Source organism: Notolepis coatsorum (assembly GCF_963971535.1).
Source record: "Notolepis coatsorum genome assembly, chromosome: 13".
Classification (NCBI taxonomy): domain Eukaryota; kingdom Metazoa; phylum Chordata; class Actinopteri; order Aulopiformes; family Paralepididae; genus Notolepis; species Notolepis coatsorum.
Genome location: NC_140177.1, coordinates 20,550,346 through 20,570,537, shown reverse-complemented (window position 1 = coordinate 20,570,537; position 20,192 = coordinate 20,550,346). Strand labels below are relative to the sequence as shown.

The following is a 20,192-nucleotide window of genomic DNA, read 5'->3' as shown; positions in this document are numbered from 1 at the left end:
ATATGACTATTCAAATATTAATATACACGATGTCTCAATGCCGATACTGGGCCGAATTGGCCTTACTGCCCACACGTGGTTCGCGGGGAGGCTTTTGCGTCTGTCACTCTGTTGGAGGGTAAGGAACTGGACTAAAAGAAAGTTCTACTTTAATAGCGCAGTATATATACGCACTATGAACAAATAGTACCATTAGTGGTGCGGTAGACATATTCCTACGCGGAACTAGGACTTGTCCATACATGTTGAGCGGTACGATTGAACTTGGTCTGAGGGGTATGGTGACCTGGCACCAAGGTCTCGTCCAATGGTAGAATGGAGACTATTATGGGATGTTCAGTAGACTAGAAGGGATATTCAATGCATATTGTACAAGGAATATACAAGGGATATCAGGGGATATACAAATACAATTAAATATATATATATATAAATAAATATATATTCGGTTTAATCTGATCCTTCAGAACAGCCGCGCCCTAATTGGTCCCAACCTAATTAGTTAAGCAGAGACAGATTAACCGCACTGTCTACCACTCAAGGGTTCGCTGTAAGGGTCAGTCAACTCACAAAGTCATAGGGTCATGGTCATCATCGATTGTGTCTGGGAGTCGGGGCAGTTCTATGAGCCTCGCCACAGGATGGGTGTAAGTGCGCCCTTGGACGAGTACTTCAGCTGCTCGGACCTTGCCATCGGCACCGGTGATCACTTTGCTTACGCGGCCAGCCGGCCACATAGCTCTGGGTAGTGACTGGTCAATAATCATGACGACTGTTCCTTCCGTCAAATTGTCTCTCTCTTTTACCCACTTCTGGCGGGTCTGTAGAGACGGTAGGTAGTGCAGTAGGAAACTGCTCCAAAACTTGTCAGCTAATACTTGGCTGTACCTCCACATTCGTCGGCCGTTCGCTTCTTCAGGCCGGTACATTGTCTGGGGTAACGCGGGATCTAGCCGCCCCATCAGGAGGGTGTTGGGGGTGACTGGGTCGACATCTGCTACATCACTGGAGACGTAACCGAGGGGCTTTGAGTTCAATACTCCCTCAATCTCCGTGAGGACTGTCATTAGGACTTCTTCCGCCACAGTCTGGGCCCCAAGTACTGCGTACAGGGCTGTCTTTATAGAACGTACTTCTCGTTCCCAAGTTCCACCGAAGTGGGGTGCGTTTGGGGGGTTGAATTGGAAGTCAATCTGGGCTGGAGCGAGGTGGGTCTTAAGTTCTGGGCCCATAGCTTGGAAGCTCTCCCTCAGCTCTCTTTCTCCGCCTTTGAAGTTTGTCCCGTGATCGGACAATAATGTAGACGGTTTTCCTTTCCGTGATGTGAATCTTCGGAAGGCCATAAGGAATGAGTCTGTGCTCATGGTCGGAAGGAGCTCGATATGTATCGCTCTGGTGGTCATGCATTTGAATACAATACCCCACCGCTTCTCGGTGCCTCTTCCTTTCTTTATGTGCAGCGGGCCAAAACAGTCCATGCCTGTTGAGTGGAATGGCTTGTCGCCGAGTCGGAGGCGACATGGAGGTAGGTCAGCCATCCGTGGTATGCTGGGCTGCGCGCGCCACTTTCGGCAGTCTAGACAGGTTCGCTGGAAGCGTCGCACCGCCTCTCTTCCTTGAAGTATCCAGTAATGACGTCTGATCTCCGCGAAGACTCTCTCTGCTCCTGCGTGGTGTACATCCTCGTCGTATTTCTTTATAATCAGCTCTGTGACCTTGTGTCGGCTGTTCAATACGATCGGGTACTTAATGTCATCCGGTAAATTGGGGGCTCTCCGCAGGCGACCACCCACTCTGATGAGGGTATGTGTGTCACTCTCGGGGGCCAGATGAATCAATCTGCTGTCTGATGGGACGGGCTTTCCTCCCTGTAGACAGTCTAGTTCATCGGGGAACGAGTCTCTCTGGGCTCGTTGCAGTAGAAGCAGTTCTGCTTCCTCGTAGTCAGCTGCTGACATATCAGCGGGGGACTGAATCTCTGGGTGGTGCCGCAGGAATGTCCGTTGCTGCGCACTCTCTATGGTAATGCAATCGTCTATGTTGGGGTCTGCGGAGACAACAGTGCTCAATCCACAGAACATAGGTTTCTTATTCTCAGCCTCCTCGTCACTTGCTTCCCTCGGGGTGGGCGTGGGCCAATCTCCTTCCGGGAGCTTGAGGAATGCTGGTCCGTCACTGTAGATGTTACGACGGGTTAAGTCATCTAGGGACATTCCCCGGGTGATGACGTCAGCTGGGTTGTGTTTTGTATCAACATAGCGCCAGTTTGCTTCTCCGGTTAACTCTTGAATCTCAGTGACTCTGACTCCCACGAAGACTTTGTATTTGCATGAATCCGATTTGATCCAGGCGAGTACTGTCGTGGAATCTGACCACAGGATTGTTCTATGCACCGGAATGGTGAGCTCACGTTGGATGAGCGTGGCTAGATGCGCTCCTGCGAGGGCTGCGCAGAGCTCTAGACGTGGGATAGACTGTTGCTTGCGTGGGGCTATTCTCGAGCGGGCGAGGATGAATGCTGTGTAGATCTCTCCCCCCTCTTCTTGGGCCCGCAAGTAGGCTACTGATCCGTAGGCGACCTCGGAGGCGTCACTGAAGACGTGTATATCCATTTTACATGTCTCTGGCCTCACCGTGGGTGGGAAGTAGCTTCGGCGTATATTAACGCCTGGGAGTGAGTGGAGTTCCATCTCTTTGTAGACAGTTATCTACGTAGAAGCTGTTCTTCACACTGTGTCGGACCTCTTCGTCCGCTGCTGGGTCCTCTGCGACATGTCTTTGTAGTGCAAATGTAGCACAGCATGGGCTGCATGTAGTTCCGAAAGGGAGGACTTCCCATTGGTAGATGGCTGGGTGCTCATCTCCTGGCCTCTCTCTCCATAGGAACCGCAACAGGGGCTTGTCCTCCTCTACTAATCTCACCTGCAGGAACATCCCTTTGATATCCCCGCTGATAGCCACCTTGTCCTGGCGGAAGCGGAGTAGTACGCCTAGTAGGGAGGGGCCGAGTGTAGGACCGGGCAATAGCTCTTTATTCAGATTTTGGGATCCGATCTGGTAGCTGCAGTTAAACACGATGCGGTCTTTGCCGTTGTGATGAACCTTGTGGTGGGGCACGTACCACGATTCAGTCGTCTGGTCGGCCTCTTTAATGTCAATCTTTGTGACGTGTCCCGCTGTGATGAGCTTCTCAATCTCAGCGCGGTATACACTTTCTTGGGCGGGGTCCTTGGCTAAGCGCCGCTCTGTGTTTAGTAGGTACCGCTCTGTGGCGTCTTTCTTTGCGTGAAAGGTAGGCATCCCTTCCCGCCGCAGGAGTGGCGTGGCGTATATCTCAACACGCCGCTGACTGGGACTCTCTTTGTTCCCATCTCGAGGAGGTTAATGGCGTAGATGTCGTCTTTAGAGCGAATGTCTTTCTTTTCGTTCTTAAAGGGCATTTGTTCTAAGGTCCATAGCCTCTCTACATGCTGCAGGAGTGCGGTGTCTCCCTCTGTGACTCGGGAGTGGAGACAGCTAGTGGCTGTGGTTCGGTTGAGAGATTTGGCGAGTGGGCCTTGGAGAGTCCATCCTAGGCGGGTCTCGACTGCTGCAGGACAGCCTCTGGGTCCGGTATGAACCCGGTCTATCGGGACAATGAGGTCTGCATGGTCGGAGCCTATCAACAGTGTCGGAGTAGCACCGTCTATGAGTGGGATCGGTAGCTTGCGTAGATGTACATATTTCTCCATCAGCTTGGCTACGGGGTATGTGTACCGCGACAGTCCTATTTCTTGGCTGGTGAAAGCGTCTGTAATCCTGTACCGTCGCTCGGGCTGGCCGCTTGCTGCGATAGAGAATGAGACATTCTCGCCCTTTATCGTTTTCAAATCTCTTCTTATTGTCCGAATTGTCATTTGGTTTTCGCTCCCCCGCAGCCCTAGCTGGGCCGCAGCGGACGCGAGCAGAAGGGTCTTCTCTGACCCGTCATCAAGGACGGCGTAAGTGTCCATGACTTTATTCTGGTAGCTCAATGTCACACGGACTACCTTTAAGAGCACTCTGGCTCCGCTGCTGCTGGCGGGGTCGATGTACATGACGCTTGCTTTGCTGCTTGATGGTGCGGGTGGAGGCCGCCGTCTGTTACTGTCGTGGAGTATGTCCAGATGGGCTCCATCGCACCGACTGCACTTTTTCTTTAAGCGGCATTCGGCTGCCATGTGTGATCGCGCACAGCGAAAACAGCGTCTGTTGGACTTTATCCATTGACTCGCTTCCTCCGCATTCATCTTGGGGAATGAGTCACATTGTGACAGCCAGTGTTCTTTCTCACAGTAGGGGCACACTATCTTCCACTTCTCCTTTCTTGAGGGGGTACTGTGGCTCCTACTGCTTGGCACTGACTCCGATTGGTGCATGACAGTCACCGATCTTCTTCCATCATTTAGTCTCCTGGTTCCTTCTCTGGAGCCAGGGGTACTCCGTCCGAATGTATCTAGCCGTAAGCTGCTGACTTCTCTCGCCAGGAAGTCGGCTAGATCGAGGAGGTTCGGTTCGGGGCCATTAGGGTCTCGGTGGTCTCTCTGCCGCCTAAAGCGCTCCTGTCGGGCGGGCGGTAGCTTCTCCAAGATCCTCTCTACATTTGAGTTGGCGTATAGTTCATGCCTACCCTTTTCCCTCTGCGCTCCCAGCATCCCTACCAGGGACTGCACTCTGATGGACAGGTCGTCCAGTGCTCGATTGTCTGTTGCTGGGGGTAGGCGGTCGATGTGCCTGATCTCCTGGATCACGTAATCCCATATACGTCCATATCTCTGGTCCAACGCTACCAGCTCTGCGGTGTATGGGGTCGTGGAAGTGGCGTAGGCGAGCGCTATGTTGTGCGCGCGGGGTACCTTTAAATGCTTCAGTAGTATCGCGTATTTATGGCGTTCATCAATGACATCCACCAACATTGTCTCCAGACACATGCGGAGCTCCGTATACTGGGCCCGGTTCTCCTGGGTGAAGTCTGGTACCATAGGTGTGCCAATGTATGACGCGGATTGTTGATACATCGGCGAGCGTTGGGGGAGAGGCCTCCTAGGCGAGTCTCCTCCTGCTCCTTGGCGTGGGCTGGTACCGGCTGTGTACCATGGCCCGCTGGTCCAGGTGCTGTTCCTCGGTGCGGGTCGTGCGTCGTGCTCACCCGTGAATAGCGTCGGGGGTCTGTAGCGCAGCTCCGCGGGGGTATAGCCTGGGCTGTACTGGACCTCCTGGTCCGGTAGAGTACTGTGCTGTCGTCGGGCGTGGTTCTCCTCCTCTTCCTCTTCGTCTTCCGTTAGGTCATCCAGGGCTTGTAGTCTCTGATTTAGCCTCTCCGCAGTGTATGCTGCTCCTTCCCGGTGGCTGGGTCTCGCGTGGACCGGTTGGGGAAGGGGGTCTGCGGGGGGTATAGACCTCGTCTGTTGGTCAAGTTCAGGGTCGCTTACTCGGCTAGGGGATGCCGCCCTGGAGTGATGTCTAGACGAGTTCCTGGAGCCTCTGGTGGAGGGAGGGGGTGTTGTCCTTCTGATCAGCTGTTCTATTAGTTGCGCTTGTGCTCTGTCGCGCTCGGCTTCACGCTTGGTGAGATCCGATTCTCTCTGGGCACCGGTGGCGGCGCGCTGGGCGTCGGCCCGGTCTCTTGCCATATTCTCTTCCATCTGAATGCGTCTTATTTACATTTAGTCATTTAGCTGACGCTTTTATCCAAAGCGACTTACAAGTTCTGTACGACAAGCCATCAGGAAGAGCACAACTCTATCAGCTGAGTAACAATGTTCATCAAAGTGTTGAGTGCTACAGTGTAGGTTAGTTTATTAGGACAAGTGCATGACAGTATGGTTAGTTAGGGTTAGATTATTTTTTTTTTTTTTTTTTTTTAATTCAGATAATGGTTGAAGAAGTGAGTCTTTAGTCGACGGCGAAAGATTGGACGTGTTTCGGCTGTCCTAACTGGGGTGGGTAGTTCATTCCACCATTGTGGGGCAAGGACTGAGAATAGGCGACTTCTCTTTGATGACCCTCCCGGAGCTTGGATAGGAGTAGGTCTGAGGCGGCCAGAAGATGCAGAGCGTAGGGGTCTTGAGGGTGTGTAGTTAGAGACCATTGACCGGAGGTAGGCGGGAGCAGTTCCCTTTGCCGCACGGTATGCTAGGTCAAGGGCCTTGAAGCGGATTCGTGCAGCAATGGGGAGCCAGTGCAGGTCCCTAAGAAGTGGGGTGACATGGGCCGACTTCGGTAGGTTTGAGATCAGGCGGGCCGCTGCGTTCTGAATGAGTTGAAGAGGCTTAGTGGCAGTGGCCGGGAGGCCAGCGAGCAGTGCGTTGCAGTAGTCGAGGCGGGAGATGACTGTTGATTGGACGAGGAGTTGGGTGGCTTCTTTTGTCAGGAAGGGGCGTATCCTTCTGACGTTGCTCAGGAGGAATCGGCAGGTTCTGGTTGTCGCTGCGATGTGAGCAGAGAAGTTCAACTGGTCGTCGAGGACAACACCAAGGTTCTTGGCGGTCGGGGACGCGGTCACAGCTGCATTCTCGACTGTGATGGAAAGGTCGGTCAGGGGGGAGGATTTGGCCGGCAGGTGGAGCAATTCTGTTTTGCTTAGGTTCAGTTTGAGGTGGTTGGTCGTCATCCAGGCGGAGATGTCGGACAGACAGGCCGAGATCCGCTCAGAGACGTGGATATCTGAGGGAGGGAAGGAGAGGAAGAGTTGAGTATCGTCCAGGCGTATGTGCTCTTCTTCGCTCCGTTGCTGTATCTGCAATCGATCGCGTTCACCCTGGAGTCTATCGCGTTCAGTAGAGGCTTTCAGGCTGACGAGGAATGCCTGCTGTAGTGTCCTCTCTGCCTCGCTGGGAGAAGACGGTTGTATAGGGGAGCCGTCCCTTGGGGTACTCCGTGCGGAGTCTTGGAGCTCTATCTCCACGGTGCTCTCCTCATCTTCTTCCGTGCCGAGTTCTCTCTCGGTAGTGTTGTCTTCCTCCCGGGACTCGTCGGGGACTACTTCTTCGGTATTGGCGGGGTGTAAAGTCATGTCTGGTTCCCCCTGGTCCCCACCGTGAGCTTGGTCAGTTACATTAGAACCCATAGGGGCCTCTATGGTCGGGGTAGCCTGGTCGTTAGGGTTAGACATAATTTTACTTTCTAGTTTTACCGCGTTTACTGTTGGTAGAAGACTAGGTTGTTGACTGACAGCGTAAGCCTCTAGGTACTGAGGGAGCTGTCGTTTGCGCCGCGGGCGTTGTTGGTTAGGAGGATCGTTTCGAGTGTTCATCATAGGCCATTTTAATATTAATAACACTATATTAATATTACACTGATTACCATCCGGCTCGAAGGACCAATTGTAACTGAGGGGTACAATTCCCTGACTGTATGGTTAGATATGATACTTACTACCACTACCTCTTGTACTTTAGACTCTGGCCACCCAGTACTAGGTATGAATATGTTGAACACTCCCACCTGATAAACGGATCCAACACAAATGTACCAAATCGAAAGTTTGAGTTTTAATACATAGCAAAAGGTATGTACAACGATCACTTAATTACATTTATGATTTGAAATAGTATGCACTTTTATGGCAAATGAGTATTCGTAGGTAGATCAATATCGAATGTCCAATCTCTGATTGCGCAGGAAGCAAATATACAACCTGGAATATTTAGGGAACAATAGCGATGATACTTGAATGATTATATAGCTGGATACACTAGGGGAAGGTTCCGACTGCTTGTAGGACAGCTGGAGGGGGGGGGGGGGGGGGGTTAGAGAGTCACTGGCTGGATCCCGTCTGGCCGAGGGTATCTTGGGAGAGTCCACAGTTGTGCGACACGGTGCCCAACGATCCTCGATCCACAGATGAATGCAGTTGGACCCTCTGTGGCCGGCGTCCTCCGGTCCACGACGGAGAGACGTGAGGCGACCTCACTGTGCAGAGCGCCGTCTCACCTGTCGTCCTCTCCGGGGGGGTATTTCCAACACACCGCAGTGTTGGCCTTTATCCATAGAATAATCAAAGTACTCAAAGCATAATCCAAGCCGGGGAAGGCTAGCCGTCGTCGGTAGAATAATCCAATATACAGGTCCACTCGCTCTTTGGCCTGGAGCTCCTCGGGTGCAGCTTCACGTGGGGTCAACCACCCTGGATAAGCGTCCAGCTGATGCCCGAAACGATGGGGGTGCTGATTACTATAGAACTCTTACCGCACGAGGCACTATATATGAATAGACTATTATTAGCTTAATAGAATACGTCCAACTCGACGATATAGTGCCAAATATGACTATTCAAATATTAATATACACGATGTCTCAATGCCGATACTGGGCCGAATTGGCCTTACTGCCCACACGTGGTTCGCGGGGAGGCTTTTGCGTCTGTCACTCTGTTGGAGGGTAAGGAACTGGACTAAAAGAAAGTTCTACTTTAATAGCGCAGTATATATACGCACTATGAACAAATAGTACCATTAGTGGTGCGGTAGACATATTCCTACGCGGAACTAGGACTTGTCCATACATGTTGAGCGGTACGATTGAACTTGGTCTGAGGGGTATGGCGACCTGGCACCAAGGTCTCGTCCAATGGTAGAATGGAGACTATTATGGGATGTTCAGTAGACTAGAAGGGATATTCAATGCATATTGTACAAGGAATATACAACAAGGGATATCAGGGGATATACAAATACAATTAAATATATATATATAAATAAATATATATTCGGTTTAATCTGATCCTTCAGAACAAGTGTTGTAGAGGAATATGGTAGATTATCTGTCCTTACCGACGGCATGGTGCCCCAAGATGGCCTCCTGTTAACTTGGATTGGTCTTACACAATTTTTTTTTATTTTTTTATTACTAATTTGATGAAAAATAAATCAGAAGTTATAAATTGTAAACCAGTTGGCCAAGTGATTAGCAGACTTCAGATCTACAGAAACAGACATGTGACTGTATGATGTATAGCATGCCAGTTAGGGTACCTTGTGTATACTGTTTACTTTACTTTACTCATAATCTATATTCAGATTCAGTGGCTCAGGAGGTAGAATGGTCGCCTGGTAATCCACCGTTGGAAACAAGCACTATATAAATGCACCATTTACCATTTATTGTAAGGTATAATATAACTGGCAGGGCACACAGATCCACACCTTTGATTACACTGTTTACTTTTCTCATATTCTTATATTCAGAGCCAATTATATTGTTTACACTGTTTATTATATATATATAGATATTTTTTTCTCATATTTCTTTTTAATATTCAGATAAAATTGTATTGCCTATATTTATGTCTTTCTACTATTCCCCTTCCCCTATGCTGCTATGATGAGGGAATCAATAAAGGAATATCTTATCTTAGCGTTTATATGATCTTATCTTAAACAATGACAACGTTTTTGGGATATGCACGCACTTCTGTCCCCAGGGACAAGCAGAATGAATGCTGACTTGGCAAAGGTTAGCGACGCCACAGGCGGGGCGCCGTGTGGTTTCATCCCTCGGGAAGAGGCCGGAGCGCAGTAACAGTCTCACCAGGTATGTACCGCTAAGGGCCATAAACGCTGAGGATCCTGAGCCAGCTCTAATGCTTACTGCAGCAGAGGATGAGTGATGTGTGGAGAACACCCACTGAATGATGTGCCTGTTTTACATTTTCAGAGCTTTGTCAGGATTTCAGCTCAAAGGATGTGCGTGCGGTTTGGAGATGGAAGCAGAGTTTTCCCTTCAAAATGACATTGACTGAAAGAAGGGTCTACTGACGGGTTTCCCAGCCACCGGACTCGCAGACCACATCAGAGGGGCGAAGAGGAAAGGTAAATCCTGATCACAACAATTGGCCATATTCACACGGTGGCCATTTTGCTCAGGTGCTATAGATAACATTCAGCCACTAGATGTCACACTAGAGCACCAGCATGTCATTTATTCAATCAGGTGCATTCCATGCGGGGAAATGGGAATAGCAAGTATGGAGAGGATACCTGCACGCAACATGTAAACAACAAGATAAAAAATGTATCTATAATCTTTGGTGTCGGAAAAGCAATACTTTTATTCCACACCTTTCTAAAAGCTATGTGGATGTATTATAATTATAATTATTTTGTATTTTTTTAACGATTACTCTACATAAACATTTTATGTATAGCACCGTTAAGTTGTGCTCAGGTTGGGATTCCTTTCCACCCTGTTCCCACTTTGGAGTGTAAATAATATAAATTGTGGCAGACAACAACATGCATTAGTTAGCCATGCTAGCTAAATCCTAAGAGGGGGAGGGGAGGGGAGGTACAGGTATGGGCAGGGTAATAGTAGAAATATAGGCAATAAAATCTGATCTGAATATAGAAATATGAGAATAAATAATCAATGTAAAGAAGAATATAATTAACTCTTAATAAAAAAATATGAGAAAAATAAACAGTATAATCAAAGGTGCAGATGAGGGTCTGCATGCCCTATCGGTTAGATTATACATTATAATAAATATAGGCAATAAGATTATGAACCTGCCCACTGTCCATCTTGTGAAACAAACTAGGTCTGATAACAACAACCAGGATGGCCGAGTGGTTAAGGCGTTGGACTTAAGATCCAATGGATGCATGTCCTCGTGGGTTCAAACCCCACTCCTGGTAGTGGCTGTTTCTTCTTTAGTGCAACGCACTACTTCATCCACACGTCCGGGTGGCCAAGTAGTGAAGCATTACATAATATTTAAGTTCAAGCTGAAAAGCCATTGAGGCTCCCAGCAGCAGCAGATGACCAGGCTTCTGATGTACCTTTGTATCCGAGGACGGCCACTGCGATGGTGAGCAGGGCACACAGCACGTACAGCAGGGCGATGGCAGCTCTCAGTGCCCAGTCATTCTTACACTTGGTGCACTCAGAGTCAGTACCCTCCTGGATCCCTGCAAGACACACAACACAACGCGGTTTGCATTAGACATAAGATAATAGATGTAAGATAAGATAAGATAAGATGGGGTGACAGCGGCTCAGGAGGTACAGCAGTCGTCTGGTAATCGGAAGGTTCCCGGTTAGATTCCCGCTCCTCCCGGGCAGTGTGTCGAAGTGTCCTTGAGCAAGACACTTTTTCACACTCAAGACACCTTGCATGGTCGCCTCCGCTGTCAATGTGTGAGTGAATGGGTGAATAATGATTTATTGATCTTTTTCCCCCTCCATTTTCCTCCGATTTTTCTCCCATCCCAATGTTAGTCGTATGCCAATTCCCAATCCCTTCCTGGTCGCTGCGCACTTACCCCCCACAGTCAGATCATCTGGGAGAGTGGAGGCTATCACGTGCTTCCTCCGACACACGTCCAGCCAATCAACCGCTTCTTTTCACCTGGCAGCGCGGATCCTCCCTGAGAGGGCGTAGCGTGTGGAAGGATCACACTATCCCACTCAGGTCCTATCCGCGCTTAGCAGGCGCCCCGACCGAACTGTAGGAGTCGCTGTTTACAACGACCCGGAACCACCCCGCCAGCTTCTCCCACCCTCTAATACAGCCAATTGTATTAGTGCGGACAACCAGCCAAGCTGGTGACAACCAGCTTCGGGGTTGGTGACGAACGCAATCTCCGCTACGCCACCTAACCGAGGAACAACATTTTTAAGCATTTTGGATAAATGCATTTACCATTTACCAGATAAGATATTCCTTTATTGATCCCCTTGGTGGAAAATTCAGGCGTCATAGCAGCATGTGGGAGGGGAGGTACAGGTATAGGCAGGGTAATAGTAGAAAGACATAAATATAGGCAATATAATTATAGTAAAGATAAAAATAAACAATATAATTAATTCTGAATATAAGCTATATGAGCAAGTAGGCAGTGGAATCAAAGGTGGAGATGAGGGTCTGTATATAATATATCAGTTATATTATATGTTACAATAAATATGGTCGATAACACTCGGTACGTTATGGAGGTAAGTATGCACAGAGCTCCGGGTAACGTAGCTTTCAGAATGCAACGCCGTGAACCAGCATCGTTAGTTTGGAGAAAGGAAAACCCTCTGTTTCCATTCAGATTTTTCATTCAGAGTCAGGAGTTTGTTTTTCTTTTCATGGCAGGAGTTTGTTCAGCGCTGCCTGGTTGAAGAGGGACAGACTGAACCTCTCTTCAGCCACGTGTCAATCGAAAACAGTCGTCCTCATGAATAGGCAACCAGGCGACCCAAGGCAATTCCTCTTCTCTCATACAACATGTGTCGGCCATACGGCAGAGCAAAATGGCACCGTTCTCTCTCTCTCTCTCTCTCTCTCTCTCTCTCTCTCTCTCTCTCTCTCTCTCTCTCTCTCTCTCTCTCTCTCTCTCTCTCTCTCTCTCCCCACCTCTTTGAGGTTTGATGCTAGACTTGTGTTCTTATCTCTCTCTCTCTCTTTCTCTCTCTCTCTCTCTCTCTCTCTGGCAGATGTCAAATCTGAGCTCATGAAAATTGTATGTGGGGTACCACAAGGTTCGGTTTTGGGGCCTAAACTCTTTCTTTTATATATTAATGATATTTGTGATGTTTCAAAACTATTACAGTTTTTCTTGTTTGCTGATGATACCAATTATTTTTGCTCTGGAAATAATTTAAAGGAACTAGCAGAATATATTGTGTATGAAATGCTAAAAAAAGCTTTAAAAAAATGGTTTGATGTAAATAAGCTATCACTGAATCTGAAAAAAACTAAATTTATGATTTTTGGCAATCGAAATGAATGAATTATGAATAAAGTAAAGGAGGTGTTAGAGTATGAGGCAATGAGAACACTCTACTGTTCACTCATCTCACCTTATCTCAGATATTGTGTTGAAGTATGGGGGAATACTTATGGGACCAAATTAAAACCATTAGAAGAGGGCTGTAAGAATCACACATAAAGTGAATTATCGAGAACACACAAACATATTATTTATTAAATCTAGAATAATTTAACTTGAAGACATGGTTAAGTTTCAAACAATGTTAATTATGTTTATTTAGGGCAAGAAATAAGACACTGCCAGAAAAATTACAAAATCTTTTTAATTTAGAAAGTGAGTTTAGTAGGAGGAAATACAATTTCAAACATCAGTTTGCACGTACCACACTTAAACAGATGTGTCCTTCAGTTATTGGTGTAAAGTTGTGGAATTCTCTCCATAGCGAGCTTACGGGATGTAATAGTGTTTGTCAATTCAAAAAGAATTATAAATTTTTTTAAATTTAGTCAGTATGAAAGTCAAAATAATGTGATCTGAATAGTGAGATATTTTCTTTTCTTTTCTTCTTTATTATTATTATTATTATTATTTATTATTATTATTATTATTATTATTATTATTATTATTATTATTATTATTATTATTATTATTATTATTATTATTATTATTATTATAATATTTATAATAATAATAATAATAATAATAATAATAATAATAATAATAATAATAATAATAATAATAATAATAATAATAATAATAATTATTATTATTATTATTATTATTATTATTATTATTATTATTATTATTATTATTATTATTATTATTATTATTATTATTATTATTATTATTATTATTATTATTATTATTATTATTATTATTATTATTATTATTATTATTATTATTAAATGTTTTCTTGTTTAATCTGTGGATTGTTTGTTTCTTTGTATGGTATAAATTATTATTTTGTGTAAATTAGGTTGTACACCGACCATCAAGTAATACTTGTTTAGTTTAGGAATAGGGGGCAGGTAACTATAAGAATTATTCTTCTTCCTGCTCCTTTTGACCATGGTATGGTATTTATGATTTTGTATGAAAACTCTATGATTGTATTGTTTCCATGTGGCAAATAAAACTCTGAATCTGAATCTCGCTCTCTCGCTCTCTCTCTCTCTCTCTCACATCACGGCTGGCCAACCTTAACCTTCTCCGTGCAGTGTAGTGATTGGTCACTCTTCACATGTCACTCATGTCCAGCAGGGCCACCTACGGCGTGTGATGGCCGGCCACAGGAAGTTTGCTTGTGTCTCCATGAAAAGCGACTCTTGCAGAGTGAGATAACAGCTGGCGCGCGTTCACAACAACAAACAGCTCTCAGGTCGGCCCGGGGAGAGTGAATTTGTGGAATCCTGTAATCCTATACCAGACGGGGTATAGGCTATTAGCTGTTTTGAGCCGGAGCGATAACTGCTACACTCAACTTCAAATGCCTTAATAACAAAGGGGGACCTTGAAAATAGCCCCTAATGACCCCTACATGAAACGTCTTAAGCATCATGTGGTTAAAAGGTCATTGAAAAGTGTACTTTTCGCCACAAGCAACACAAGTAATAGCAGTGGGAACGCAGGCATGAGCATCTTTCCCATGTGAAAAAAACACTAATGCATTTTTACACAAAGTTGTAAAATTGGCCAATTTGGTTGTTTACTCAACATGGTACAATGGATGCATGAAGTGGTCAACAAGCTGCACAAGAAACTTAAAGTAGAATGGTGTCATAAGGCTGCGTTCACGCTGCAAGCCGGGCTTATTGCCCAGGTCTGATCATTTTAGTTTGGCTGTTCACATAATTTTTTATTTAAATGTGGCCACTTCCAGATTCCAGGGTGAACAGGTCACACACTCCTGAACTAACCTGCATGCGCAAATGAACAATAACAAATATGAATGTAGACATGGAGGACACTGAAGTCACAGTTTATGATTTAAGTTATAAAGTTGATGGCGGCTGAGTGGCGCAGTGGGCAAGGCGCTCGCCACTAACGCAGGAGACGCTGGTATCGAGCACAGCTCTCGGCGTTGCTACCGGCTTGGCCGGTCGTTCATACTAACACAATTGGCAAGTGTTAGAGGGTGGGAAAGCCGGTGGGTGGGGATTGGACGTTGTGGACAGCGACTCCTACAGGTCGGTTTGGTGACGCCGGTGCGGCGGAAGCAGGAAATAGCGGGGGCAGCGTGAGCCTCCCACGCGTTACTCCTCACCACTGAGAGTTCGAGCTGCTGCGGTGAAAAGATGCGACAGGCTGCCTCCTCGTGTACCGGAGGGGACACGTGATGCAAGGCTTCTATCCTCACTACAGCCAACCAGTGGGAGGCATAGTCTAGCAACGTTCAAGACAGGGGAGGGAAGAATTGGATAATACGAAATTGGGATGGGAGAAAAATAGAAAATGAGGAGAAAAAGTGGATACAAAAAAAAAGTTATAAAGTTGATGTGCAGTGGAGGCCAGCTAATTCATGAGATAATGGGGCTGAGGAGGTGAAAGGGAGACAGTTCTTCTTTCAATATGCTTTCAAACACAGAGCGGTTATGAGACGGCCCCTCAAGTTTGCTTTGTTACATCGTAAATGAATGAATGAATAGCAGCAAACATCCGATGATGTTGACTGTGACAAACACCACCAGGGATAACGTACAGTAGAGGTGACGCAGAGTTAACATGATGCCAGTCTGATCCTTTAAACACATCTGTTATGTTTTCTTGCTGTTTTCTCCTTTCCTGGAGTTCATCGGTAAGATACGATAAGATAAGATGGGGAAGGGGGGGGGGGGGGGGTACAGGTATGGGCAGGGTAATAGTATAACATAAATATAGGCAATCAAATCTGATCTGAATATTAAAATATGCGGAAAAAATAAACAGTGTAAACAATATAATTAACTCTGAATACAAAAATATGAGAAAAATAAACAGTATAATCAAAGGTGCAGATGAGGGTCTGTATGCCCTATCGGTTTTATTATACATTACAATAAATATAGGCAATAAAATAATGAACCTGCCCACTATCCATCGTGTCAAATTTAAACTAGGTTCTTATAACAATAACCAGGATGTCTGAGTGGTTAAGGCGTTGGACTTAAGATCCAATGGACGCATGTCCTTGTGGGTTCAAACCCCATTCCTGGTAGTAGCTGTTTCTAGGGCCTATAGGTAATTACCCTATAGGTAATATTAAGGTATATAAACATTATGGTATGCAAGTTCAAAACACTGAACAGTTTCCGCTCACAGCCAGATGGCTTTCATTGTGCACATTTAGGAGTTCAATAGCACTACTACCTGTTAATGTTCAGCAGCCCTTATACGGCCGCCACGCACACTTCGCGGCACTTTGCCCTTGTCTGTCGGCCTAGCGCTGTGTTTTTGCAGATCAACCTAGACATCGTTGGAAAGTTAAAATGGCCGCCGTTCGATTGGCACCCTACCCGACCCATTACGCGCTTCCAATCTTGGGTTACAAGGCCGAACAACCAACGAGAGTCGGTTTCGGACAAGTGACCACTTTTGAGCTGGAGCTCAAAAACTGGCAACAAGTAAACAAAACATGAGTAAGCTAAACTTTTATTTCAGTGTGTTCAAACCTCTAACTCTATTACATTAGCACACATGAGTGATTCTTCTCCTGTTGTGGAAGAAAGTTCAGAATGTTTCCTTTCAAAAGAGACCAGACTCATGCATGTGCTATAAGTGGTTCAAGTAAAAAAAAATCGCAAATTACTTTGCGGTATGCAATCGTCAGGCGTTTTATGCTAAATGTGCCCTCGGCATAACAGGTTAAGTCTAGCAGGGAGTGTCTAGCATCAGGCTGCACTGCGGCATGGTGGGTGTTGTGGTAAGTAGCCTCCATCAAGCCTCCATCTCCTCCAAGAGAGGCTCCAGACATCCCATAGCTGGACTCACATCCTGCTTTGACTTCCTCCTCCTCTTAATGGCTTGGAGCTCGTCGTGGCATCAGTGGGTCTGAGGCTACAACAGGAGGCTCCTTCCCTCTCAGTCAGGGGTGGGCCAGACCGCCAAGGGGGGGGGGGGGGGGGGAGGAGCTGGCCTCTAGGCCTTAGAGCTACACATCTGTGAAAACATCATGGCTGACCACCTCAAAGGGGCCCAGCCGTGGCCCTGGACGTGGATAGGAGGCCACTGTTGTCCCTGTGTGTGCTGAGGGCCTCGCTTCGAAGCCAGTGTGCAGAGTTCAATCAGAGCTCCCCCCCCACCCCGCTCCCCTGCTGACGCTGACCACACGCTGCTTAAAGCACACCACTGCACCGTGTAAACAAGCAGCCTACGGCCCCCAGGCTCTGGGCCATCAGCGAGCCGGACGTGGGGTGAACATGGTATTTCTGTATCAAGAGCGAAGACCCCACTTAAAGACGAGATGAGTGGCAGGAACAAGCCTTGTACAACAATGTGTTTACCGGTTCCCGTCACCGAAACACAGCTATTTTCTCTCATGGTCACAACAGTGATTAAGGGTCTCACTCTGACTTCCAAAAAAAGAGCCTAGGAGGAGACGACTTATCTGACGCGAGTACAAGACTGGAGTCTCGGAGGCGGCAGACAGTTCCGTCTGTTCTACGTCAAGATGAGAAAACAGAACACACTGTTGAGTTTCTTGGGGGTTTCCCCCCCCCCCCCCCGCGATGAGCACCGTGTCAGTGAGGTAAGTGTGTCACGGGTCGTGTTGGTAAAACCAGACTTTGAAAATGGACAAGTTGATCCCCCCTCACTGCTTTTAACCCTTTCACTGCCACACTACCAAACAGTTAACCCTTTCACTGCGACAACACACAGAAGGTTAACCCTTTCACTGCCACACAACAGCAGGTTAATGACTCTATCGCAGCGTTGTTTACACACACATGCAACTGCCACCCAGCCTTTTAACTGTCATTAGTTTGTTTGATTATTTGTGTTTTAATTATTTCCCTCACCTCTGTGATGTATCGTCTGTCTCTTTCCTATTTTATTTTGTAAATGGTAAAATGGACTGCATTTATATAGCGCTTTTATCCAAAACGCTTTACAACTTATGCCTCACATTCAACCAATACAACACTTATGCATGACAGCGGAGGCGACCACTGTGTGTGTGTGTGTGTGTGTGTTTGTGTGTTTGTGTGTTTGTGTTTGTGTGTGTGTGTGTGTGTGACCATGCAAGTTGACAACCTGCTCATATGGAGCTGTTAACACATTGACCGCCAATCACGTTGTACGACGGGTTTGCTGGTCATGCGAATTCTGCCAAGCCACGGCGTACAACGTTATTGAGATCATATTTCATTTTTCGCCATGGTATTCATAATTCCGCCACCCAGCCTATGCTGAGACAGTGGGACTCTGCACAACAGTGCAACGCTTCAATACCGCCGCCTGGTGGATGATCGGGCGAGTTACAACCGGAAATGGATCTGGTGATCTCGGTGCATCTGGGAAATCCGTCCGGCACTCACATATTGTTGCGGGACTCTAGACACACATCCGTGTATATGGATCGCTGCCATAACTCAATAATCGATATGATTTGGGGCGTTTATTGCGCCATACAAACCGGAAATGGATCTAGTCGATCGACGTCAAATAAGTGGGATCTTTTTCCTCCAGTCTCATCGGCGAACGGTAAGAGGACAGTAAGGTTATTTTCAAGGCGATTGTACATTTCTTTATTTACAAACCATCTGATCAATAAATCAACCCATACTACATAAAGCATTTACTGACGATCACGGAATTATGAACGACCCCCCCCCCCCGTTCATCCGAGCATGATGAGTCATAACGTTTAGGATCATGTACAGTTGACATTTTTAATATAGCGTGTATCGGCAACAAACGGCAGTTGATAATCTATATAGTATGCCTATAACTCACGTTCTAGGAATTGCTGCAGAAAACGATAAAAACATACTTATATTCTAAACAGTATTTTTGGAAGAATCTATGAATGAAAAAGTATAACGTTCCTACATCCTGAACGATAGATAATCGATGTTGAATGGGCCATAGTAATGTCAATTTAGCAGTACAATTTAAAAAGTTATAGCCCTGCAAAGAAGGTGACCATCTCCATAGGCTTAGACTGGTGGCAGTGATCATACATTGATGGATAGAAGCGTGGCAGTCAATGTGTTAAGGGTTACATGTCTTGCTCGAGGACACTTCGACACGCTGCCAGGAGGAGCTGGAATCTAACCGGTAACCATCTGATTACCAGGCGACCTCCTGAGCCACTGTCTCCCCATTTGTATTTATTTATTTATTTGTCCCATTTCCCTGTAACGCTTCGAGGGGCCCTTTTGTCCTCTCACCAGGCCGTCATTGTAAATAAGAACTTGTTCTTAATTGACCTGCCTGGTTAAATGAAGGTCAAATAAGAACATGTAATAAAAAGCCTCCTGCTGTCTCTGTGCATTGAAACGCCACAGCACATAAACATGCTGACACACACACATCACGAGCTAACTGAAAACACACCGGCTAAACCAACTGGGGGGGGGGGGGGGGGGGGGGGGGGGTAGCGGAAGCGCGGCGCGGCGGCATAATGTTAGACCGCTCTGAGGCTGGAGCACCGCCAGCGGCTCCAATCAACCAGCTGGACTCCGGCCAGACCATCCCGAGAGGTAAATAAATACCAGGAAAGTCTAGGAGGAGCGGAGGTACGGCGGGATGGGGGCTGTACCACTTTACATTATGTACTATAGCCTTATAAGTACACACTTTACACATGTACTATACCCTTATATGTGCACACTTTACACATGTACTATAGCCTTATATGTGCACACTTTACACATGTACTATACCCTTATAAGTACACACTTTACACATGTACTATACCCTTATAAGTACACACTTTACATATGTACTATAGCCTTATACGTACACACTTTACATATGTACTATGCCCTTATAAGTACACACTTTGCATTATGTACTATAGCCTTATAAGTACACACTTTACACATGTAATATACCCTTATAAGTACACACTTTACACATGTACTATACCCTTATATGTGCACACTTTACATATGTACTATACCCTTATAAGTACACACTTTACACATGTACTATACCCTTATAAGTACACACTTTACACATGTACTATACCCTTATAAGTACACACTTTACATATGTACTATGCCCTTATAAGTACACACTTTGCATATCGATGGCCAAAGAACAAAACCTCCTAGCTGAACATTTCACATTTTTGAGAAAGAATGCAATTTTTTAAGGACTAGTTTTTTGACTATATTACTATATTATGTGTTAACAATACCGACCAGGTATTAGTGCCTCGCAAAGGCAGATAGGAGGTTTTGATCTTCGGCCATCGATATGTACTATGCGTATAAAGTGCACACTTTACATATGTACTATACCATTATAAGTGCACACTTTACATATGTA

General features: G+C 46.2%; 1 protein-coding gene across 1 annotated transcript in view; it reads right to left on the bottom strand.

Moving 5' to 3' along the window:
- Window positions 1-20,192, bottom strand: part of colec12 (collectin sub-family member 12) — an 81,615-nt gene that overhangs the window by 33,655 nt on the left and 27,768 nt on the right. The window contains exon 3 of the mRNA XM_084327002.1: window positions 10,800-10,928. Within this exon, the coding sequence (XP_084183128.1) occupies window positions 10,800-10,928 (129 nt within the window). The remainder of the gene's footprint in view (window positions 1-10,799; window positions 10,929-20,192) is intronic.